This window comes from Zalophus californianus, chromosome 9 (assembly GCF_009762305.2).
Source record: "Zalophus californianus isolate mZalCal1 chromosome 9, mZalCal1.pri.v2, whole genome shotgun sequence".
In the NCBI taxonomy this organism is placed as follows: Eukaryota; Metazoa; Chordata; class Mammalia; order Carnivora; family Otariidae; genus Zalophus; species Zalophus californianus.
Genome location: NC_045603.1, coordinates 101,306,782 through 101,331,351, shown reverse-complemented (window position 1 = coordinate 101,331,351; position 24,570 = coordinate 101,306,782). Strand labels below are relative to the sequence as shown.

The 24,570-nt window shown below is 49.6% G+C and overlaps 1 protein-coding gene across 7 annotated transcripts in view; it reads right to left on the bottom strand.

The window, feature by feature from the left end:
- Positions 1-1,981: 1,981 nt before the first annotated feature.
- The window catches only part of CRACR2A (calcium release activated channel regulator 2A), a 125,917-nt gene continuing 103,328 nt past the window's right edge, over positions 1,982-24,570 (bottom strand). For 4 of the 7 annotated variants that reach the window (XM_027591631.2, XM_027591632.2, XM_027591634.2 and 1 more), the window contains 6 exons: positions 22,839-22,971; positions 17,476-17,557; positions 17,249-17,363; positions 9,351-9,452; positions 7,039-7,115; positions 1,982-5,295 (listed from right to left, as the gene is read on the bottom strand). In XM_027591631.2, the coding sequence (XP_027447432.2) occupies positions 5,211-5,295; positions 7,039-7,115; positions 9,351-9,452; positions 17,249-17,363; positions 17,476-17,557; positions 22,839-22,971 (594 nt within the window). In that variant the 3' untranslated portion in view covers positions 1,982-5,210. Of the gene's footprint in view, positions 5,296-7,038; positions 7,116-9,179; positions 9,453-17,248; positions 17,364-17,475; positions 17,558-22,838; positions 22,972-24,570 lie in introns of those variants that run through there. The other 3 variants (XM_027591627.2, XM_027591629.2, XM_027591630.2) reach the window with 1 other exon arrangement.

The following is a 24,570-nucleotide window of genomic DNA, read 5'->3' as shown; positions in this document are numbered from 1 at the left end:
CAACATGTATATCACAGGAGTTCTAGAAGGAAAGGAGAGGGAGAAAGGGATATAAAGAATATTTAAGGAAATAATGACTAAAACCTCCCCAAATTTGATGAAATCCATCAATCTACACATCCAAGAAGCTCCACAAACTCCAAGCAGGATAAACTCAAAGAGATCTACAGCTAGATACATCAAAATCAAACTGTTGGAAGCCAAAGACAAAGAATTTTGAGAGTAGCGAGACAGAAGCAACGCATCACATACAAAAGGGCTTCAATAAGATTAACAGCTAATTTCTCATCAGAAACCATGAGACCAGAAACAGTGGATGGTATATTCAAAGTAGCAAGGGGAAAATAACCCTGTCAACCAAAAGTTCAATATCTGACAAAACTATCTTTCAAAACTGAAAGATAAATCAGACATTTTCATATAAACAAAACTGAGAAGGGTGGTCTTTAGCAGAGCTTCCCTACAAGAAATACTGGTGAAGTGAAAGACACTAGATAGTAACTTGAATCAACATGAAGAAATAAAGAGCACTGGTAAAAGTAATTACATAATTAAATATAGGAAATAGTATGAATCCATTTTTTTTGTTTATAACTTCTTTTAAAATCTGATTTAAAAGAGAACTGCATAAAAGCAATAACAACAAATCTATGTTCACAGGAAGAAAATGTATAAAGATGTAATATGTGACAATAACAACATACGGGAGAGGGGAATGGAACGATACAGGAGCAATGTTTTGTGTAGTATTGAAATTAAGTTGGTATTAATCCAAACTAGATTGTTATAAACTGAGATATTAAGGGTTACTTCCAGGGCACCAACCAAGAAAATAAGTTAAAAAATATATAATAAATGAAATAACAAGATAATTAAAATAGTACACCAGAAAATAACTATTTAACACAAAAGAAGGCAGTAATGGAGAAACAGAGAACAAAAAGACTTATGAAATATAGAAAAGAAACAGCAAAATGGCAGACATAAATCTTACTTTACCCAATATGTTAAATGTAAACAGAGTAAACTTTCCAATGAAAAGGCAGAGATTGGAAGAATATATTAAAAAATATGATTGTACTATATGTTGTCTACAAGAGACACAGTTTAGATTTAAAAGCATAAATAGGGAGAAAGTACAAGAATGGAAAATGTAATAGCAATAGCAAGCAAAAGAGAACTGGAGTTCCTCTATTAATATCAGACAAATAGACTTTAAGACAAAAATTGTTACCAAAGGCAAGAAGGACACCTTATAATGATAAAGGGTCAATTCATAAAGAAGACATAACAATTATAAACATTTATGAACCCAGAGACAGAGTCCCAAAATACTCAAAGCAAACCACCTTAGGAGAAGGCACCTCTGTCCTAAATACTTGACCCCCATGACCACTAGGGATTTATTCCCTTGAGCTAGAGTTTTGCCTTCTTTAAAATTCTTTGTTAAAGTAGACATATAGACCTTAAACCACCATTTGCATTAATACCTTAGCTGAAATTGGTTTAAGATCCTTTGGGGCATTGACTGCTAGTGACAGAGACAAAGAGTTGAGCTATTTTTGATAGAACATACAGGTGTGGCTTGGAATGGGCCCAGGGGGTAGAGTAGGGAAGAGGGGAGTCCAAGATTGGGTGGAAGTGTTAAGAACAGAGAAAGAGTACAGGATGGAGAGAGGTAGAAGAAAGCTAGTGTATCACAGAGGAACAGAAAAGAACCCAAACAGACTGTCAACTAAGATAAATGCTAGACAAGCAACAAAAACAGCTGGGGCAGTGTGTCTGGGTGGCTCAGTTGGTTAAAGCATCCAACTCTCAGTTTTGGCTCAGGCCCTGACCTCAGGTTGTGAGATCGAGCCCCGCATCAGGCTACACGCTCAGCGTGGAATCTGCTTGAATTTCTCTCTCCCTCTCCCTCTGCCCCTCCACCCTGTGCATGCTCTCTCTCTCTCTCTCTCTCTCTCTCTCTCTCTCTCGCTCTCAAATAAATAAATAAATCTTAAAAACAAACAAACAAAAACCCATAAAAACAACCGGGTCTTTGGTTTGGTGCTGAAGCCCCTGGTTTGGCAACTCAGGGCTGAGGGCAGCAGCAGTTGCCAGAAGCAGCACAAGGAGTCAGAATAGGGAAGAAAATGTGGGGCCAAGGATGGTAATGAGCACAGATCATTCTTAGGTAAACACCCTGGTACCAGGTCTCAGCTGCTGTCTGCGTCCTGGAGAACCACACTCAGAGAGGCTGAGCGGATTATGTGGATTATGTGGAAGCAGACCATAGATACTATAAAATATGGGTACTGATTGGAAAAACCAGGGAAACCCACAGGAACAAAGGAGGACAGGGCCAAGAGGCAATGATGAAAACAAGTTCGTATGCCAGGCAAATGGGCTCAGCAACTGGGTACTCAAATGAGGTAGTGTTTGTGAGAGCACCCACTTACGGGGAGATGCTTAGTAAGTGTTAGCTGTTCTCAATCTGAAATTAGGGCAAGGCTAGTGGTCTGGGCAGTGACTCAGTGTTGACAACAATGGTAGCCCCTACTTGTTAGCACCTATGTGTGCTAGGCACTGTGCTAAGTATTTCACATTCATTGCCTCATTTAATACTTAAAGTGTCCATGTGAGGTAGACACTGAAACCTCTGATCTACAGACGAACAGGAAACCTGGCCAGATGACTTGCTCAAGATCACTGCAGAAATGTAAATGGTTTGGAGCCAGAGGTTTCTCTGACAGCACTCTGCCTGGCCCTGGGACAGGCTCATAGCCACAGGCGTGACTTTGATCACCTTGATAGCGTAAAGGGAACGGGGAGAGAAGCGGAAGCTTCAACCTGGGGACACAGAACTTCTCAGAGTCTCTCTGAACTCCCATCCTCCATACTTGTTTCAAGTGGGGTTAGAGAAAGAATCAGCAGGGGCCTAAAGATCCTTCCTGCCCTCACTTCTCTGCCTGGACCTTTGAGGCTTTGTGGGGATTTACCCCACATGCTGTAGGGTCAGGCACTAGGGTCATTCCACACTGCTCTAAACCCTGAATGCCCTTTTCCTAAATGGAAAAATGCAGCCCCAAGCTAGGGACTTGGTATAGGGGAGAAAGGTATCTGTGGGCTTGGGAAACTCCAGATATAGCCTACTTGCCCTATAAATTCCAACTGCCATCTCTGCCTTTTTGTTTTCAGAAGCAGGAGATTTGATTTCCTTTCTTTATGGTGATCTTTATCCCCTATCTGCCCCCACCCCCACAACCATACATATTCACACCGCAACACACACCCACACAGATATTGGAGGGCCACTTCAGGGTAACCCATCATCTCCTGCATCCCACGAAGGAGACAATTGCCAGGGCCCTCTCTTAGAGAAAGGAGTTTCCTGTGAGTTCCCTTCAAATTTGGACTGGGGGCCAGGGCCAGCCTAAGTTGGAAAATGAAGGTATCATTATAAGCACTCTGAGCAAGAAGAGCCAGAAGCATCAAAGAACCCACCCTTCATTTTACTGATGAAATGGTGGCCCAGACAGGGATCTGGCTTACCCAAGATCGTGGGGCACCACTTGGTGCTCAGTGCTGGCTTTTGTGCTGCACCCTCCAGGGGCTCCCTCATGCCTCCAAGCACTAAATGAGGGAGAGAAAAGCCTGCAAAAAAGAGGTAGGCACTTTTCTGGTGACCCATGGGGCCCTGACCGTTTTAGGAGTCCAGGGAGGGGGCTACAAGGGAACACCCTTGGGAACTCTGACCAGCAGACTCTCTCCTGCCTGGCTGGCTGTGTACAGTTGTCTTGAATCTTCTTGGAGACCTGTGGAGACTTTCTGCTCCTCTCCCTTCCTATTTTGTCCCATTTGGGTATGGATACCACTCACTTTCCTGTGGGGCTGGGCCTGCAACCCTAGAGTGGTAATGGGGAGTGATCTTTATGATCTTTTCATCCAGGCTCCCACCCAGGGCAAGAATGTCCTCCCCTTGCCAGCCCCCCTGACGGCCAGCCAGTGATGCTTGAGCCCTGCTGGGGCTGGGAACCCACCACCACCCAGACGAAGGGACCACGCATGGGCCCAGATCATTCCCTGTAATGGAAGTGCCCTGTGCTGGTGAAGTCCTAGGGGTGCTGAAGCCTGCAGCTACACCTTGCTCACTTCTCAAACACCAGCTATATGTCAACAACACAGCCATACTTTCTTTTTTAAAATACAGTCTTCTGGAAAAAAATAAAATAAAATGAAGTCTGTAACTATGGACCTGGTGCTGGGCCTCACTGCGTTCATGTCAATCTACCCCATTAATCATCATGTACAATTTTTTGAAGAGCTATTTTGAGAAACATTGGAAAATGGCTTTTACGGAGCTATATATACCTTATTTATACTCCAGAAATGGTCGCTCTGTTTAGCAGCAGATGGGTTTTTTTTCCCTTGTTTTCTTTTCATCTCTTAGTCAAAGTTAAGTAGGAGGAAAGCCCACTCCCTAACCCCAGGCACACATTTATCACCCACAGTCGACCTTGGAGTCAGGGTCATGGGTGGGTGGTTGAGAGGAGTGGGTGTGGGTTTCTTGTAAGGCACGTTCCAGAGATCCCAAGGGGACAAATACAGGAGGCATGGCAGCTGCTGAGAGGCGGGGTTCTGCAGCCTGGCAAGGAGCAGGACCCCTGGGGTTGGGGTGTGCAATAGAATGTGAACGCCCTGGCTTGCTTTTCTCAACACCACGTGGGCATCTCAAGGTCCACAAAGCATATGCCAAGAGCATCCTATTGATATCCAGAGAACAGGAGCCAAAGGAAGACCCACCGCCCTGGCCCTGCCCCAGTGCTGTGTCTTTGGCCTACAGGAAGCAGCACGTTGGCCCTGTGCAGTTGCCATGGCAACCAGGGTGCTGCAGCTCCTAAGGGCAAGGGGAGCAGAAGGGAGGTGGAGAAGGCACGTGGTGATTTTTTCTGGAAAAGCCCATCTGTTTCTTTTCCCCACAAAACCAAGCTGGGGGAAAATGGGCACCTGGGGTCTAGAGAGAGAAGAGAAAGAAGACTCCAAAATGTTTCAAGAGCGGCTTTTCTGACTGGCTGTGCTTCCTTTCCTGTTGGTGGAGGCAAGTCACTGACAGAAATAAAGGCTTAGGCAGGCTGTGGTGGAAGCATCCAAGCAGGAGCCCATGTTCAGGATTCAGGGTAAGTCCTGTGACCTCATGCCTGCATGGAGCAGGCCTAGGAGGACTCTTATCAGCCACAGCAAGATTTCTTTTTGGCAGGGCGGTCAACCTGTATTGTGTCCTCCCTCGCTGTATCTTCTTGTTTCTTGAGGATCCTGGGAGAGGAGAAGGTATAGTGTTAGCAGTGGAGAGCTGCTAGGTCCTTTGGTTATAGGCCATCTGGATGATAAGGATGGAACTCAGCCTCACCAGAGCATCAGTGTATTTAAGTCTCCCCCGGGGAAGTACAGAAACGTAACCATAATTTGTAAAGACGTTTAGTCAATATGGATCCTTCATGACACCGCTTCCAAGAAGCCTCCCCTGATTCTCCAGGTGGTGAAAGTATCCCTGACAGCATTCTGACTATTCCTCTGTTATAACTGGATCACCCCATGTCAGAATGAACTGCTTCCCTGGGTGGCTCCCTCAGGCGAGAAAGCTGCTTGAAGGCAGAGACTGTGTATTTTGTCTCTCTGTCTCTGTAGCCTATCATAGTACCTGGCACACAGTAGAGACTCAAAAAATATACTTTTTGGTTATTAACTCTATAGAAGGTCTGTCCCATGTTGCCACAGTTCCAGATTAAATGTAAGAGGTGAAGGATTAAAAATAGTGCTAAGTATCTTATCCCTGCTTTATACCCTCAACGTGCTTTCACCTTTAGCATCTGTTTTGATATTTACAACAACCTGAGTCAGCAGGGATGGTATGACTGATGTTCCTATGTTAGGGGCAAAACTCAGAGAGGTAGACTGACTTGGCCTAGGAATCAGTGTCAGAGAAAAGCCTACAACTTTCCCCATATTCTTCCATAACTCCATAACCTCTCCAATGCATAGATAAAGTTGTTCTGGATACATGGATAGGTGAGTGGATGGATGGATCGATGAATGGATGGAGAGATGGATGGATGAATGCATAGGTGGATGGTGGATGGGTGGGTGGATGGATTCATAAGTGGATGGGTGGAGGGATGGGTGGATGGGTGGATGGATTCATAGGTGGATGGATGGATGGGGGGATGGCGGATGGGTGCATGGATACATTCATAGGTGGATAGGTGGATGGATGGGTGGGTGGGTGGATGGATTCATAGGTGGACAGGTGGATGGATGGATGGGTGGATAGTTGGGTGGATGCATTCATAGGTGGATGGGTGGATGGATGGATGGATGGATGGATGGATGGATGGGTGAGTGGATGGATGGATGGGTGGGTGGATGGATGTATTCATTGATGGATGGGTGGATGGATGGATGGGTAGGTGGATGGATGGAATGAAATGAATGCCTATAAATAAGTGAATAAATGAGTGAATGTCCAAGTATTGAGAAAGGATGCTCTATGTTTTGTTTTTTTTTTAATTTTGGTACAGGCAGAGGCTTATGAAAACAGTCTTTTGGTGGAACTAACCCTTTGAGCGCTGTCCCCTTGGTGCCTCTAGTTCCCCCCAAAGAGCCCCTCCTCTCCCTGGCTTCTCCACCCCCTCCCCTGGAGCCCACATTATAACTGTTGTTGTTTCCAGCTGGCTGCCAACAACTAATCCCTGCTATTAGCCAGTGTTCAGGGACCTATGATATGACCTTTCCCAGAAGCATTTGCATTTAAAAAGAAGATCCCTGGGAAAAAGGCAGCTTTTAAGATGCAGAAGAAGACTACAGTGGGGGTGAGAGGCAGGGAGGCTTTCTTTTTTGTCCTTATTGTATTTCAGAGGGCTGTCCCTGAATCCCACACAAAGGCCTAGGCCTCCAGCCCCTTTATCCTGAAGGTTCAGGCAGACAGAGGGAGTATGGTCTGCACAGAGGTGAATGCAGTGCTTCCCACTGGCCCCTGTCTGCTGTGATGTGCCTCTTTACCTGGCAAGATGGAGCAGGGACTCTTTGGTGTTGTGACCGGAATAGGCACTGCATTCGTAGAAGATCAGATTGTTCTCCTAGAATCATAAAACAGAGGGGACAGAAAGAGTATTGGGGGAGCTCAACGGAGCCATGGGAGGTGGGAGAACATGCTGTCTGCCTCTACCCACATCCCTCATTTCCCCTCGCACACCCCTTTCATTCCTCTCCTCCTCCCTACTCTGGAGGAGGAGGTTGATTTCCCTCTCCTCGGGCTCCCTATCTAAGGCAAGTTCTGTAACCATCTCCCAGGTGAGCTATAACAATTGTAAAACACAAAACAGTATGCTGCCTTAGTGCTTTACACTTTCCCAAATTGCTCTCAGGTATGTACATGCTCGTTTCTTTTTCGCACCAGCCTACAATGCAGGCAAAGATACAAAGGCCGGATGGGCCATGTTCTTCCCACTGCACAGTCAGGGAAACCAAGGGCCTGGAGCAAACGGTGGGTCTGTTCATTCAATGACTTATGGAGTTAATGGCGGGGATTTTCCCAGGACACTGGCATTCCTCGACCCTTGGGGCAGATGTCATGAAGGCGCTCCAGTAGAAAATCTCCTTCACACCAGTTAATTAATATTCCAGCTGCCTAGGCCACAGGACAACTATCCATCACTTCAGTAGGCAGACGCTGTGCTGCTCTTGGTCAAGGCTCATCATTATATCCATTTAGCAGTCCTGTTAATAGATTTCCTGCTTCCTCAGGACAGTGCTAATGGCATGGAGCGCTGGAGGCTGATGCCCTGTGGGGATGCAGGCAGCTGAGCAAGGACACTTCTGTGGTCTGCAGATCAGCAGACTACAAACACTGGCTCCCAGTTCAGCTTTCCTGATTCACGCCCCAGGGGCCCCGCTCCATCCTCTGTCCCCTTCACCCAGCCCCCATCCACACTGCTGCTGGAGCCTGACTCTGGGTCAGTCTGTGGAAGAATAAAGGCTCCATGGTGGGCGGGGGGGGGGGGGGGGGGGGGGGGGGGGGGGGGGGGGGAGTAAATAGGATCTAGAATTAGAAGACATGATTCGCCTTCCAGCTGGCTTCCTGACTCCACCCCTGAGGACCCGTGTGATAAGTCAATCACAACTTCTCTGAGCCTTGTTTTCGTTTGTTTGTTTGCTTTCAATGGACCAAAAAAAGACAAAAGGAAAAAAAATGGGATCATAAAAATACAGGTCTGCAGTTCATTAGCCAAAATCCTTGGACCCAGATGTACTTTGGAATCCAGAGACTTTGAGTTTCAGAGAAATAGCAGATGTATATACTGTATATTGTATTACCCTCCATGGGTCTGGGACAACACCCTATAATCAAACATACTAATACTCCTTTGGTGAAACATTTGAAAATTCATTGGAGCAAGGTAAACAAAGACCATAAGTAGCTTCCCGTCAGTTCTGGTCAGATTTTTCTGCCAGATGAGATAGGAGAAAACTTTCTGTCGGCAGAGTTCTTTCAAATTTCGGTATTGTGGATAAGGGAGGGCAGAGAGACAGCTACCTCGTCACCCTTTTTCCTCCTTTTCTCCTTGACCCTTACCATCGGTGCCCATTTGCCCAGCCTTGGGGGCCATGAGTCCCTGTTTGGAGCAAGCACACTAAAAAGTATGGAATCCTGGGGCTGGAAAGCACCTCCATCTTCCCAGAAATACAGTTCCCTGAAAACCACTCGGAGGCAGGAGAAACAGCTGAGGAGACAGCACTGTTTGCTTTCTGATTTCCATCAAGCCTCTTAGGTCCCCAGCTTGGGCAAGAGGGCTGATGCTTATTTTAAAAGCTAAGTTTTTGAGTGCATGCCCTGAGTTTATCTCAAGTTCACAGCCTGGGGCTCAATCTTGATAGAAGGGATAAGTTCTCTAACAGAGCTGTTCAAAGAAGAACAAGCTAAGCTGCCTTACAGATAGTGAGTGTTTCATCCCTGGAGGTGATCAAGTGGAAACACAGAAGAAGAGATTTGAGTATCAGATAGGGGATTTAAATAAGTAACCTCTTACTATCTAAGAACTTATCATTCTGAGCCCCAACGAAGAGAGTTTGGGAAAACTCCCCATACTCTGGTCATCCCCAGCCAAGTCTATCTTGTGATGTGTGGCTTTCTATAGAAAGTTTCACGTGTGCAGGAGTTGGGCCATTCCCATGATGCCAGGACACCCACCTTGCCCACTTGCTTCCTTCCCAGGGGGTTTCCAGAGAAAGCTCCCACCAAGGCTCTTGGGCACAGGCCTGACTGCCTTCAGGGTCCTACCCTGTCCAGAGAGACGGAAACGTTTCCTCTTTACCTTGGCAAGCTGCTCTCCGAGGCCTCGCGGAACTTCCCGCTCTTTCTCGTTGTCAATTTTATTGCCCAGCAGAAGAACAGGGATGTAGTCTCCCACAGCTTCCTGCAGAACAGATAATCCCCCAACTGAGAGAAGCATCCATAAGGAAAGCCCAGAAGGGCAGGCTTAAAATGCTGGTGGGAAAGATGCAATCTGGCTTGCGAATCCCCTGCTGCCACAACAGGCCAGGCGAGAATATAGTCATCCCAAAAGCTGAGAGGGAGCGTCACCTTCTCCAAGAGCCTCAGTTTACAAGGCTTCTGCAAGGTGCCTCAGGCCTGCCTCCGGGTGCCTCCCAGATTGGGCTGTGCAGTGACCTCCTTCCCCACCCATCCCTGCTGGATGGGACATGCAGGGTCCCCCAGGTGTGCTGTGGGTAACAGGATGAGGGGCCAGTAGACGCCAGTGAACTATGGGTCCTTTTCCACGGCTGATAGTGTCCCTGAAAGCACTCCTAAGTGACCAGACTTAGTCTAAATGAACCAGAATGAAGCAAAGGAATTAATGCAGTGAGGTTCAGAGCAGTTCTAGGGGCTGCTTTGATTAGAAGTGGCATCTTCAGGGGCCTCACATGGGGCACATAAGCTCCCTGAGGGTTGGGTCCAATTCTGATTCATGGTTTTGGGTCCCCAGCGCCGTCTGTGATTGTTGTATATGGAATTGGAGGTCACCACGCGGGGCCGTACAGATCCCTGTCATCAGGTGCACTGAGGCCTGCGTGGGGAAGAGCTCGGTGGCCACAGAAGCTCTACTTCCCGGCCACAAGTAACAGGCATATTCATGGGGTCAACTCTCTTTACTCCCCCGCTGACTGTGGCATATGAGCCAGGGGCCCACACCCCCAAGTCCAAACAAAGGGCCCACGGTGCACAGCTATTAGTGAGTAAATATGATAATATTCACATGTAAGCAGGTTGTTATTTTTACTTAGTGAGATATTTAATTAGGGGCTTTTAATAATAATTTGGTAACCAATAGTTATTCGTTGTAGCTAAAATGTTTTACTAAATAGACAGGGTTGGGGGATGACAGAAGCCAACAATGGCTTACAGTTTTGCCAAGAGTTTAGCCACTGGATCTAACCACTTCAAATACATGTCCCAAGTCCTTCCAATGGGTTCACACGTTTTCAGTTTGAATGCAATTGTTTTTGAGATTAAGCCTCCATGGCTCCTTAATCTACACATTCATTTTTATTGCAGTTCCGTAGTGAAAAAAATTCTCATTTACTCGATGAGAACATTAAGACTCAGAGAATTCAAAAGAACATTCAATAACAAAGTCACCGAGTTATGAGGACCCTTTAGTATATGGGTCCACAGTTCTCCAACATTTTTCTCTAAATTCTGATTTCCAGTGAACTCTCTGCTATTTAGTGTCTTACTAACTAGAACTCTCTCAAAGTGGTATTTCCATTTATCCAGGGTCAGATGGTAATTCATGTTGGTAATGATGGCTCAAAAGCACTCCATAATTTGGAATGTGTCCTCTGAGCCACCAAAAGTAGATCAAATTATGTGCACTGTAGTTGAGGTGCTAAGTGGATCGCACCCTATTCCAAATATTTGCAAATGAGAAACCACTTATGGTATAGAGAGACCATGCTGTGGCTTCCTCTTACCAGAGTGCTGGGTAATGGGAATAGCCCCATTTTCTGACTGTGTTGTGCCACAGAAACTTGTGCGAAGACTTTTTCACAGAAAAGGAAAAAAGGAGGAAGCAGGGAAATGGGCCAAAAGGCTTGCTGTGTCGAGCACATGAAAGATATTTGTAGATTTATGTGTGAGGGATGACTAAGGCTTGTGGGATTTCTTGACATGGAAACTCTGACAATATGAGCATCAGACTTGAAATCCCCAGGCAAAATTTGAACCCGGATTCAGGTATGTTGGAATGGGTGATGGCTTCAGTCTCCTCGCCTGCAAAAGGGATGGTGGATACCGAATGACCAAATAGGATCAGATAGGGAAGAGTCACAAGCCCAGCATCTGAGCCCTGCGCACCACAAACAGCAGGGCTGCTTCTCTGAGGGAAGGAGGGGGGTCAGTCTTCCTTTTTTAAAGCAATTCCTGGATATAAAAATAAAACATCTTAGAAGGAACAGAAAAAAGCCCCCCATACTCCCCCCCCCCCCCCCCCCCCCCCCCGAGCTGTGGCTTCTGTTCTTTGCATTGTTCCTCTCATGCAAATACTGTGGACAACTCCCTTTCCCTTTATGGGCCCTGGCCCGCCACTGATACAGAATTAGGCGCATCTCCAAAAATATGGCAAAAATAAGTGAGCACACACACAAGGCCAGAGAGTGTGCCATCCATCATGGGAGTCAGTCATCAGCACCCTGGCCCAACACCAGGCTCTGACACAGGGCATGGGGGAGAATTGGGTTTGGGGTAGTTGTCTCATGGCCCTCTCTGAATTTAACCTCAAGTCTTCAGCTCTCTGCCCAAACCTTACACCTTTCAGGTACCCAGATAGTTGTTCAGCCTATATACTGCTTGGCACAAAGAGGCTCATCATGACCCACCAGATGAAGCAACGCTTCCTTTTAAAAGTCTAAAGTGCACCTCCTTTGGCGAACAAGTCTAAGGTCCACCCCCACCTCTGGTGACATTTCTATAGATGCTGGTAGAACTCTGTAGGCATGGCAGGTCAGAGGAAGGAATCGAAGCTGTTTAGCCGTGCACATGACCTCTCTGTGTGTGGGACCCACTCCTTTTCACAGACTCTATTCTATGAGCTATGGGATGGACCTACGCAGCTGGTTCCTATCCGCTGACACCCGGCCCAGAAGCCTTTCCATACCTCCAACCATTTTAGTTGCCTTTCTTTGAACTTGAGCTTGTTGGAAGACAGACGTGTTGAAATTCAAAAGATTACCCACCTCTGACTTTAAATAACATGAGCTGTCAACTTGGAGCAGAGGACTGGCATTCAGCTCAGAACGTGCAGCTGTTGGGTTTGGTTGGCTGTAGTTGTGTGTGTGTGTGTGTGTGTGTGTGTGTGTGTGTGTGTGTGTGTTAATATCCATTTGCTGGGAGGCAAGAAAAAGCACTTAGCCAGGATAGTGCTGCTATTTCTCTGGAGCCAGAACAAAAAATTTCTCAGCACATTAAAGCATGTAGTTATGCTACGAAAAAAATGACTGCAAAATTATATCTTGGGGGTTTCCATATTTATCCACCCCCTGGACTATGAGTCAAAACAAGATTTATTTGTGTAGTTCATTTTAAATTGCCAGCACTTCAAGCTCAACTTGGAACATGGGGGAAAAAAATCAAACTGCTATTTTTTGCTCTGCGCTGTGCATTGCCTCCAATGACAAAGATCACAGAATGAGAATTAGCTAGTGGTCCACAAAGGGAGCGGAAAGTGGGCCTGGCCCCTTTGAGCTAATGAAGTGCTCTGCTTTGAGGCGGAAATGGGAAGGACTGAAAAAGAAATGAACACCTATTCTTCAGAAGCAGATTTCACCCATGGACCATGTGATCTTCTTGTCACATAATGCATAATGCAGCATAACACAGTGGCTAGAACTAGACTCTAGTTCTGGCTGGGCATCTGGCAAGCTGTGGGGACTTTTGGACAAGTCACTTCCTCTCTCTGGATTGCAGGACTTTTCCTCTATAAAATAAGAGGCTGCATTAAATTAATCTCCAAGTTTTTTCCCAGTTCGGGTCACTGCTCCTGTTGGCTTCATGACCTCGTCATTTTCCACCTCCTTGACTTACAGGCCTAACAATACAGGGCCCTCAGAGTGACAAAAGATTGAAACAGGAAGTTCAACATGCCAAGACTGCAGACACTGGGGACCCACAAACTGGATTCGGGGAAAATACCAGCCCGTTCAGACCTGTACCAAAGCCGATTTTCCCTAACTGATACAGGCCCCAAAGTCTCCAGATGTCCAGTTCGTCCCATGGTCTAAACACGGGACCCGGAGGGCCCAGCCAGTTTCTTCTCTAGATTAGACTGGTTAAACCAGTTCTACCTAGCAGAGATGAGAAGGAGGTAGGGGAGGGCTGGGGAAGCTGAGGTGGCAGGAATGGCTACCTGCTTTGATGTGCTGTAAGGTACACAGGGAATGTAAAATGACAGGAGAATCAGCACAGAGTGTGCCTGGGCCTCTCCTGCAGAAGGCCTGTGCGCAAGGTAGAGCTGCCTAGGGGTGGGGGCAATGAGGGAGGGTGGGGCAGGGGGCCAGCCATGGGGGCTGGGCTCTCCCACCTCATAAAGCTGCGCAGGTGTGTGTTAGGTCTCTTGCACCGGAGGATTTGGTTCTGTCGGGACTGGAAGGATCCTCTAGGGTCCTCTCATCTGCGCACACTCCTGCTCCACCCTGGACCCCTCCCCTCCCCAGAGGATGAAATGCCATATGGCGTAAGAATGTGGGGCCCAGGAGGAACCCGTCAGAGATTCTGGTCCACTCTGTCATCGGGTGACTGGCCAGTTCCGCGGCCAGGAAGTGCTGAGCTAGGATGGTAAGAACTTCCTTTTCACGGGACTCCATAGGCACCCCCCTCCCCCGCCAAGCATCTGCTCCCCCCAACACACAACCTCTTCCAAGAGTGAGTGTTTGCCACATATAATCTGGGGCAATTTAAGCCCTTTCTTCTTGCACTGCTTTTCAGGTTGCAGGAGGAAGGGGTGATGCCAACAGCTGGCCAGCATTCACTTAATAATAAGGCTTCAGAACGTGAAGCCTGTTATTAAAGCTCCCCTCCACCCTCCCTTCTCCGAGTGAGGCAGTTGGCAAAGTGCTTGGAGCTCCATGGAAAAATAAGGTGCTCCACAAATACAAAGTACTTATTATTTTCAGTTCCCTCTGATCAAATTAGGTGTCAGGTTTTAATCTGTCACCTGACACCTCTGATTGCTGGTTGCCAAGGCAGAATGACTTTAGCTTTTCAAGAATCTTGAGAATAATTGAATTCACGAACTCACTGTTCCACACCTTCGACACACTCCGCCATCTGACACTTGTTCACAGGTTCACACAACCGCTGCCCCCACCCCTGCGCTTGTCTGCAATCCCCTGGGGCCACTGGATTGGGTCCCCACACCGAGTCCCCCAGAGCGCCTCGCCCGCACCAGACAGGTGGGTGATGCTCTGCGGATTCTTGTGGAAGGAACACAGACATCTCTGAAAGTGATTCAGGGCCTTGCTTCTCAAAGTGTGGTCCCCAGCCTGGCCAAATTGGCCTGGCTGGAGAACTTGTTAGAAAATGCAGAACCGCAGGGCCTACCCAAGATTCTGAACCTGCTGAGTCAAATTCCGTATTTTAGCAAGGTTCCCCAGGAGATTCCTATGCATATTGAACTTTGAGAAGCACTTTTCAGGCTTGGAATCATGGCAGCTGAGAATCAAAATCACTTGGGGAACTGTTGCTTTTTTCTTTTTCTTAGTTGTATTTCCAGGCTCTGAATCATTCTATCTGGGAGAGAAGGCCTGGCGTCTGTTTTGTTTGAAAGCACCACAGGTGAATCCTGATTATCCAGGTTTGGCAGCCCCATTTAGAGTTTACCTGTACCTTCTGCTGCTATTCTCAAGACGGAACATTCAAACTCCAAATTATAGAGGAAAGCCCCACCCTCACCTGGAGAATCCTGAGTTAAGTGCATTTCCACGTGGCTTCCCTGGGCCATCGATGCACTAGGGTTTCCCTGGGAACTCTCGCTAGGTACGTGCTGACAATTCTTTTCAGCCCATTTGGGAACATGCCAGACATCCGGGGCTTGGCCCGGTTTTCCAGAGAATGACCGAACTCGTGTTTCTAGCTGCAACGGTGGCCCTCTGCTATGTCTTTGCCTCACCGCCGCTGCTGCCAAATTCAACCTGATATTCCGCCTGTCCAGCCAGATCCCGGGCTCTGGGTGCAAAACGGGGGCCCCAGAAGCGACAGCCCCTACTGAGGGCAGAGAGCACAGTTCCACAAGTTTGCTTCCTCTACCCATCCCTACTCATCCCAGACTACTCGAGCTGCCTCTGCCTGCTCCCGTCTGTCTCAAGATGTCAATATCAGTGGACAAGGACACAGGCATAGCTGGGAAGAGACTGGGTGGTACAGATGTCATGGCCTCCAGTTCTTCCTTTGAGAATGAGATGGCTGTTTTAGATCAGTGATTTTTCACAGGGAAGCTCTCCCGTCTAACAAAACTGTGCCTGGACTTCCAATAGAGAAAACTGAATGAAGCAGAGGTGGCGCTGAATGATCTGGGGGATGAGCCCTCCCCAGTGCCTGGGGGAAGCCCTCATGTTCCCAGGGTTCCCAGGAAGAAAGTTTGAGAACCACCAGATTAGACAATCCCTCACGTCTCTCCTGGTGCCTAACTTCTGTGAGGAAGACAAATCTGCCGCACTATCAAAAAAAAAAAAAAGAATCGTGTCATAAATTCCGAAGTTTAAACAGGAATTGCTTCCACATTACCCATCCCATTTGCCTCCATTATTAGCTCGGCGTAGAGCCATTCACTACATGTCAAAACTTAACATTTTCTCTACTGTAAATTTCTCAAGCACGATCATTTCGAGAAATAATTTGTATGGAGCAAATTTCAGAGAATCCCTGAATCTGGTTTCCACTCTTGTTCCTTCTTTTTTCCTGGAAATGAGAGGGATGTGGATTCACAGCAGAGAGAGGAGTGGCCCAGCCAATCTAAACTCTAAGAGAAACAGATTTTGGTGGGAGGAATCACAGGTCTTAGGGCCAACAGGATGAAGAAATGAAGAACTCCAGGATTCTGCCCGCCCAACGATAGCGGTATGCATTCACTCGTCCCACATCTGTTGAGCACTAGTTCCGTGGGGCCCGTGCCAAGCGCCTGTTACGCAGTGTCAGTTCTCAAGAGACCCAGAGGCAGGGAGCTGGGTTGGCAACTGTGTCCTTCACAGCAGTGGTACAGTGTGGTAAGGAGGTAAGGGCTATGCCAGGTCTTAGGGGCTTGAGCAGCAGGTTGAAAGTAAACCCCACAAGGACAGGAACCTTGTCTCTTTATCTGCTGCTATAATTTCCAGAGCCTAGAACAGTGCCTGGCAGGGCTTCAGACAAATACATGAACAACACATGGATCCTGCAGGTGGAAGGAGGTGGGGCATCCTAGCTGACGGTTTTGTTAAAAGACTCCACTGAGGATCTGTCAAATAAATACGTGCCTTGTGCACCCCGACCTTGGCCTTGAGAAGGCTGCATCTGAGTGGCAGAGGAAGAACAGGCAGATGGCCAGAAAGTACAAAGCACTTACACAGCAACTTATTGCAAGTATAAATCAAGACAGTCGAGTCTTGTGGCCAATCCAGAATTCAGAGAAGAGGTCTGCTGCCTGTGGGCGCTGCCCAGGGTGACTGTGCGGTGAGCCAGGGGTGCTCACATTCTAGATCAACCTCCCCTCTTGGGAAGGGTTGTGACAGAGGCCCCAAGACACTGTGTGGAGCCACTCCTGGGCTGGGCATAGCTGGGCCCATGGGAGCCAGAACAACACAGAGGGGCAAAAAGGAGAAGAACATGGGTGGGGCTCAGTTTAAACACCGGTTTCTCTCCATTCTGAGCCCTCCCCCAATCCCAGCCCATTCACTCGAGGCACTTATGGCGATTGTAATGACACAGTTATGGGTGTGATCTGGTTTTCAAGCCCCCACCCTCGTGAGGGCAGGGACTGTGTCAGTCTCATTCATCCCCAGTACTGAGAGCTGGGCTTGGGTGAATGGCCGTACGGACGCCTGAACCGGGGTGTTCGCGGAGAAGGCGGGCTCTGAATCAGGTTTTGGAAGAGCAGAGGACCGGGCAGGAGACGGGCAGGAGACGGGCAGGGACAGGGGGAGGCAGGAGTCAGCGTCAGCGCTCCTAGGAAGGTCACCAGCTCACCTCCACGCTGCTCAGCCACTGCCGGACCGACAGGAACGACTGTCTGGCGGTGACATCGTACATGACAATGACACCATCGGCCTTCCTGAAGAACTGCTGGGTGATACAGCGGTACCTGCCACCGAGGGCCACACGTCAGGGGCTGCACGGCTTCCCCCGCAGCCCGCACCTGCAGCCCTCTCGGCGGCCGGTGGAGGAGGCAGGGTTTGGCCAGGGGCGCTCCTCACCTCTCCTGCCCCGCCGTGTCCCACAGCTGCAGCGCCACGAACGAGTCGTCCACTCGCACCATCTTCACCCGATAGTCGATGCCTGCAAGGTGGAATGAGCCTATCACTTCTGGATCAGAAAACGACCCCCAACATGTCCGGAAGCACGTGAGGCCAGGGGCAACAAGCCGCCCTGTGCAGGTTCCCCCCCAGCCCCAGGGAGCCTGAGTTCTGGTCCTGTCTCTGCCACTTGGCCGCTGTGGGCTGTGGATCAAATCACTTAACCTCTCTGAAGGTTCCTCGCTGTAATGTAATCCACAGCCTCTTTAGGGATTCTATAATAAGGTTCAAATGAGATCACATATGTAGAAATGATATATCAAGGCAACGATAATTGTTATTTTTCACCAATTTACTCCCTCATTGCAAAAATGGAGGAGGAGACAGTCCTCCTATTTCTTTCTCCCCCTACTGCCTAAAATCCTTTCCAAAGTTCCCCTAACAAAATTCAAGTATCCCTGGGGGGCGGCGGGGGATGGATCATACTTTCAGACTTCCATCTGCCAACGCAAAGGATGTGGAGAAGTGGGGGAGGGGTGGCGGGTAGAGGGAGGGTCAGAAGAGAAGAGAAGGGGTAAGGGAGGGAGCCAAAAGCAGCATTCACCCTTGAGATGGGCTTACAGCTCCTAATCCTAGCCCCTGGGCCAGTCAAAATCATCTCTCTGCGGCCTTGGCCCTACCCAGAGTCTTGGTCCAGAGGGACAAGAACTGTACCCCACAGTGGCCCTCGGAGAAAAGGACCTCAATGCCGTTTCTCTGAGAACACATTCCTCTTTCCTACATCGTGTAAGAATGTTCACAAATGTTTAACACTTTTCAAAAAGTCTTTCCTCCTCATGGTATCTGATCTGGGAACTAGAGGGCATCCCCTGCCACCTTCAAAAAGGCCCAGGGCGAAGGAGCTGGGACATCCTATGTGACTGCCATGGAAGGCTCAGTAAGGGACAGCAACAGAAGCTTGGCCAGAGAGAGACAAAAGAGATGACAAAGAGGCAGTAAATCGGAAAGGTCATCCCAGCCACGGTCTACAGGCAAGACCCTAGTGCACTAGGGGCCCAGAAGTGGCAGGAAGGCGGGAGAGTCCTCCACTCCTAGAGTGTCAGACCAGCAGGGGCTCTAGAAGCCCTCTGCTTCACAGGTGAGGCCAGAGAGGGGAGTGCGTTGCTGCATCTGGAAGAGCAAAAGAGCAATTTGTCCAGTTGGTAGAATGCTTGATATTTCTAGGTTTCCTGTGCCATCTCTCCACGCTCACAGCGCTCCTGTGACATCCACGTGAGGATTGTTATCTGCACACCTGCACGGGCACACACGTGCACGCACATCCATACACATATGCGCACACGCACGCACACGCATGCCCAGTGATGCACACACACGCATGTGTGCACACGCACGCCCAGTGACGGGCTGCCTTGCCCATGCTGGGCAGCAGCTATAGTGAGTTACAAGCCCAGCTCTGAGGCTCACTCTTTCCGCAGCAGTGCCCTGCACACAGGGACGCCTGGCAGCCTCATTTTGCCTAGGAAGCCCAGGGCTCAGTGCTCCCAACAAAACGGATTATGACTGGCTGGGCTGAATCTGGGAGTGAGTTTTCCTCTTAGCAAAAAGTGGAAGGGCTTCCCCAGTCTCTGCTCTGGAGGACTGAAGGAGCTGCCTGCTTTGTGATAATAACTCAGGAGAAAGCCGACCATGGTCGACCCACCTTCAGGGCCTGATCTGAAAGCAGCCTGAGGGTCCAAAGCCCTTGAGGACAGAGCCCTCTCCTGAGTGGAAAGGCAAGCAGACGGAGGGGCAGGTGGTGCTGCTTGGGGCGGCTGGGTCTTGGCTACGGTCATGGTCCTGCTCTCATTGGCTAAGTACTTGCTGGAGGACAGGGAGCTTGTCTTGCAGGGGGCAAGAGTACTGGCAAAATGGGTTCTGTGCCGTGGTGAGCTTGCTGAGAATCTCAGCTGGGTACATGATGTACTCGTCTCTGCAAACCTCAGACAGAGAGGCCCAGGAAACTGAGAAGCCCACGGGGAGAGCCTGGGGGCGGTGGCAGGAGACACAAGGAGTCCAAATCCAACAGAGCGGGCAACACAATGACGTGGGACCAGAGAGCCTGGAATAAACTGGTTTCTAAGACCACAGACAGTGCTAACATTTCAGGAGCTGGGCAACCCATGCTATGTCCCAGTCTCAGTTCTGCGTCTGACCAGCTATGCGATCTTGATGATATTACGTCATTTTGGGGTGTCTTCACTCCTCACCTGCAAATGAGGGGTGATGGATGGTGTAGAGGGACAGGTCAGATGTTCAGAATCTTGAAGTTCAGCTGTAGCATTCAACAAACACATAGCAGTGACCTCCAGCTTGCAACCTAACTGGTTCCTGAATGACAGCTGGACGTCAGGGGTCCCCGTCCTGAGAATTGTGCCGTTTCTTGTGAGAGGACGGTGTGGGATACAGCTGGGCTGTTGGACTCCAGGAAGGGTGATGTTCACCCTTCTGGACAAGACAGGCTCAAGATATCATTTAGAGTAGGGGGGATTTGGGAGGGGAGGGCCTGAAAGTTGTCGTAGAGAAAAATTCTAGGGATTTCTCTGTAGAGATGCCGAGTAGGATAGAAAGCAGACTGGATGCCAAAAAGGGCGGAGTGCATTCTGTTGGGAAAAAAACTTCTGGAAGAAACACCTTGGGCGATGGCCTGTGACTTATGGCAGGGGGCTGTGAGCCAACGTGGGGCAGTGGAAGGAGCATAGGCCTCGGAGTCCTGGTTTCCAGGGGGCTTTAGCTTCTATTAATCAGTCTTGTCACGTACAAAATGAGCTCCGACGTTCTACAGAAACCATCATTTGACATCTCCAGGACACTCACGGGGCTCAAGCCCTTGCCTTTGAAGGAATCAGCTGGTCCTAAGGAGGGGTGGGCAGGGCCCCCAAGTCGCACTGTTGTATTATAGCATTTACATTGTGCACAAGCCAAGAGTCCAGGATGGATCATATTCGTATGAGGGAGTGGGAGACCTGAAGTCCCCTTTGGTGGGGGTGGTAAGATATAGGGAACCGCCGAGTGTCTGTTAGGGCTGTGGGGCTGCCGGTGGTGTTGTTGCCCTTAGCAGGTGGCGGGTGGCCCGAGTCCCAGGCTAGGGTTGGACTACTCTGGCCCTAGAGCAGGATTCGGTGGCTCTTCTGTCTCTTTAAAGGGAGCATCTTTCTGGTGGCTGGTGTGACATCTGTTACTGACATGTGTACCAGAACAAGGCACGTTGTGTGGCAGGGAGACTAATTTCAGCTGCTGTTCCAGCATGTTCTGCGCAGTATGATGAAGGGCATTCCTGATTTGGAATCTTTGATATTTTTCCCTTCCTAAATTGTAGGTGTTTCCATAATTGGTCTCCTGGGAAGTGCAAATTAGTCTGATTTTTCCTTTTTCAGAGGCTTCCAGCTCAGGGGCACAAAAGTTGGAAATGTAAACGGCCCCTTGATCCCCTGATTTCATTGACAGGGATTTCACTGACACACTGTGCACCTTGCTCAGAAGGATGCCTCTGAGGGCCGAGGGCCTGGCATGCACCCCCAGTCTCCCACGAACCTGTGCTGAAGCCCTGACTTGTGGGGGCCTACCCCACGGAACGCCCCTGGGAAGGTGAGTCCTCCTGTAGCCATTGCTTCCTGCAGGACACTGGGCTCACGCAAGGCCAGCGAGGCCAGGCTTCTCCAGGCGTGGGTCATAGGCTCTGCCCTTCTTCCTGTCAGGGACCTGATTCGTCGTCTGGGGATGCTCTCAGTCTTTGGGTGGAATGAGACAGAAGGGAGGGGACAGGAGAATGTTCCAGATGATAACAGCATAGGAAAAGACCCAACAGTAAGAATGGGATGCCTGAAGCATGTGGGAAGAGACCCATCTGCAGGAGCAAATTTGGAAGGAAGGGGAAGAATATGGACCTCCACAGGCAGGGTTCTGGAGCAGGGAAAGTTTGTCTTATAGAGCCAGCTTGTCAGATAGCTGAAGGTCAAAAATGGTCTGGACAGAGAACCAGGCTTGGAAGCCATCTTGGGTGACCTGGTTCAAATCCTCCAGGAGGAGAAACTTGAAGCCCCGGGGGGAACATGTCCTCCTAAGGTCACACAGCTGATCAGTGGCAGAGCTGAGATGAAGATGCAGGACTCCTGATGTCCCTCTGAACCTCAGCAGCCTCCCCTGCCTGTACCAACCCGTGCCCACATCTTACGGTGGGCAAGTGTCCTCACCCCTTGCTGGGTGCTGAGCACACACAATTCAGTATGTGGAATGGTAGAGAAGGGGCACGTGAGGGGCCAATATCAGCACTAAACCAGCTGAGGGAACATGGATAAGCCTCTTAACCTCCCTGGGCCTCAGTTTCCTGATCCGTCTATTGGGCTGGTAACAGTACTTTCCCCCAGGGTTGTGCAAAGAGTGAAATGATGAATACATGGTAAATATGCAGATCACATCATGGTAACTCTGCATGGGAAATATGCAGATCACATCAATATATTTTCAAATACAGCTGCCTTATTACTGTGGCTGAATGGTACATAGTAGTCTCTCAGGGGATTTATTTTTTGCTTGAGGGATTCAAGCAAAAGGTAGAAACTATAAAAGGTCAGTATGTCCTTGGGTCTTGCCATATCTTCCAATGCAATGAGCAACTTTGGATGAAGGGAACAAAGGCCTCTCTCTGAATAAAATATTACTCAAGTGTGGGAACACATTAAGCCAAGATCATCCATTAATAGCTGAGTTTAATGAGCTTCCACGATGAAATCCAACTGTCCCCCAGCAGGCCTGGGATGCAGAACGGGTAACATGTGATGGTAAAAGGAGTCACCCAGAGCACTGTCCTCCACCGCACCCTCTACACACACACACACACACACACACACACACACACACACACGTGCGCGTGCACACACACGGGGAGGAGCAGGGCAGGAAGCTGCTGGCCCGTGGGGGAGGCAGGGGTTGCGGTGTTGGGGTGCGCACCTCAGGAGGAGCCTGAAGACTCAGGGCGCTGCTGAAAATGGAGAAAAAAATAATAAAAAAGAGATGGGCTCAGAGGGGAACATGGGGCCCAAAGCCCACCTTTGTCAGTTGCAGTTCCCCTCCGGCTGGACAAAGGAAGCGTTCAGTGGAACGAGCTTCGTGGCTGGCACTGTGCTGGAGGGGGACTTGACTTTGCTCCTTTGGCCTCACCGGGGAATAAGTGGGCAGGGCCCCCTACCAGCCAGGCCCCACAGCCACTCCCACTGGGCCCCCAGTCCTTTCCTGGGCCCACTTCTCACTCCCTCCCCTCCCCAGAGGGGGGCCCGAGAACTTACCCACAGTGGCTGCCAAGCCGGGGGCAAACCGCTCCTCACAGAACCTCCTCAGGAAGGAAGTCTTCCCCACGGCGGAGTTGCCCACTAGCACAATTTTGAAGAGCCGGTCTAGGCTGGAGGGAGAGGCTTCCTCCTGTGGACGGCAGACAGATTGGCATGGCCACTAGCCCCTCCTCCTTCTACACCCTGTCCCTCAACCAGTCCCTACAGGGTCCAGGCGAAGGTGGGGACCTGGCCTCCACACCAGCACGAGGGAGGGCACTCCAGTCCTGGATGCAAGTAGCTTTGGGGTCTGGGAATAAAGGCTCCTTCTAGCATCAGCAGGAGGGAAGAGAGACACTCATTCAACCATTTGTTGTCGGCCTACTGTGCTGTGAACCCTGGGCAGAAGACACAGGGACAAGGAGGCAGGCCCTGTTGGCCAAGGACGGAAGGAGGCAGCCGTAGAAACAAATAATTATAACACATGCTTCCAGGTGCTCTGGGAGCATGGACGGGGAGTCCAGGGTCCACAGGGGGTGGACACTGTGAGCCGGGGCTTAAAGAGGAGGCAGAGAATCTCTGTGTGCGGGAAGGACGGGTGGGATGTTTGCAGGCGGAAGGAGAGATAGAAGAAGGCATAGGTATATCACAGGGGCAGAGAAGGCCCAGGGTGGGCGAGGGGACCTTTATGTCTGCCCTAGCACTGAAAGCCTGGACTGAATGGAGGACGCTCTTACTTGCCTCCCTGCACAGTGCTCATCCTTCCATCTCATCAGCTTCCAGTTAGGACCCCACCTGCCTGGGAAACGGGCTCCACTCAGTAGGTTGGGAAATCCGCCAGGCCAGACCACTGGGAGGAGCTTTCCAGAGTCAACCATCCGTGCGCTCCTTCTCCTTGGCCCAGCAGCCGGCAGGGACTGGGAGCAGGTCTGCCCCTGAGTTAGTCTGGGACCCTAAAGCCCAGTGGGGGATGAACATGCTCAAGGACAGCCGGGGCAGCCCGAGTAAGGAGCTGCCTTCAGGCACAGAGTCCTCTCCGCTGCATGATCATTCCTTCCCATGAGCTGCTTATTTGCTCAGCCAAATCCTGCCTCCAGGCCCAGCCCAGCCCTGCCTGGCCAAAGGAGGAAGCTCTTTTGAATCTATTTAGAAGCGGATTTGGGGGAATTAGCTCCTTTCATTGAGCAAATACTATAATGGAGCGGCAGCACATATTAGCAGTACTTGAGTCTCAGAGAAAAGCCATCAAAAGCCTTTTGGGGAGAAATCAATTCCATGCAGTACTTAGGAGGGAATTCAAGGTCAATTACAGGAGTTTAGACTAAACTTAAAAAAACCCGCACTCATAAACTATGCCCTCTGCCTCATTTTCTTTATTTTTATAATGCATAAGGGCATTGACTGCTGGTCCCTGCTCAGCCTCTGCCTCCAGCTGTCATTTGTTTGCGACTAAAACCCAGCAGCAATCCATGTATCCCTAGGCATGTCTCCAGGTGGGCAATGAGAAGCCCAGAGCAGGAGGAGACGGTTCTGGTTGCTGAGGCAGTCCTGGCCCTGTTCTAGGAAGAGCAGGGGTTTTTTTGCAGGCCAAAGATGAACACACTGAGGGCCCAGCTCTGGGCAGGCCCCACCTCACAGGCGCAGCGAACCCTGACTCATGTTCACTCATATAACCTGCGTTTCCTCTGGGGGACAATCCGGTGTGTCAACCAGATTGGGGGGAGGCAGCTGGAGTAAGATCTGTTCTCAT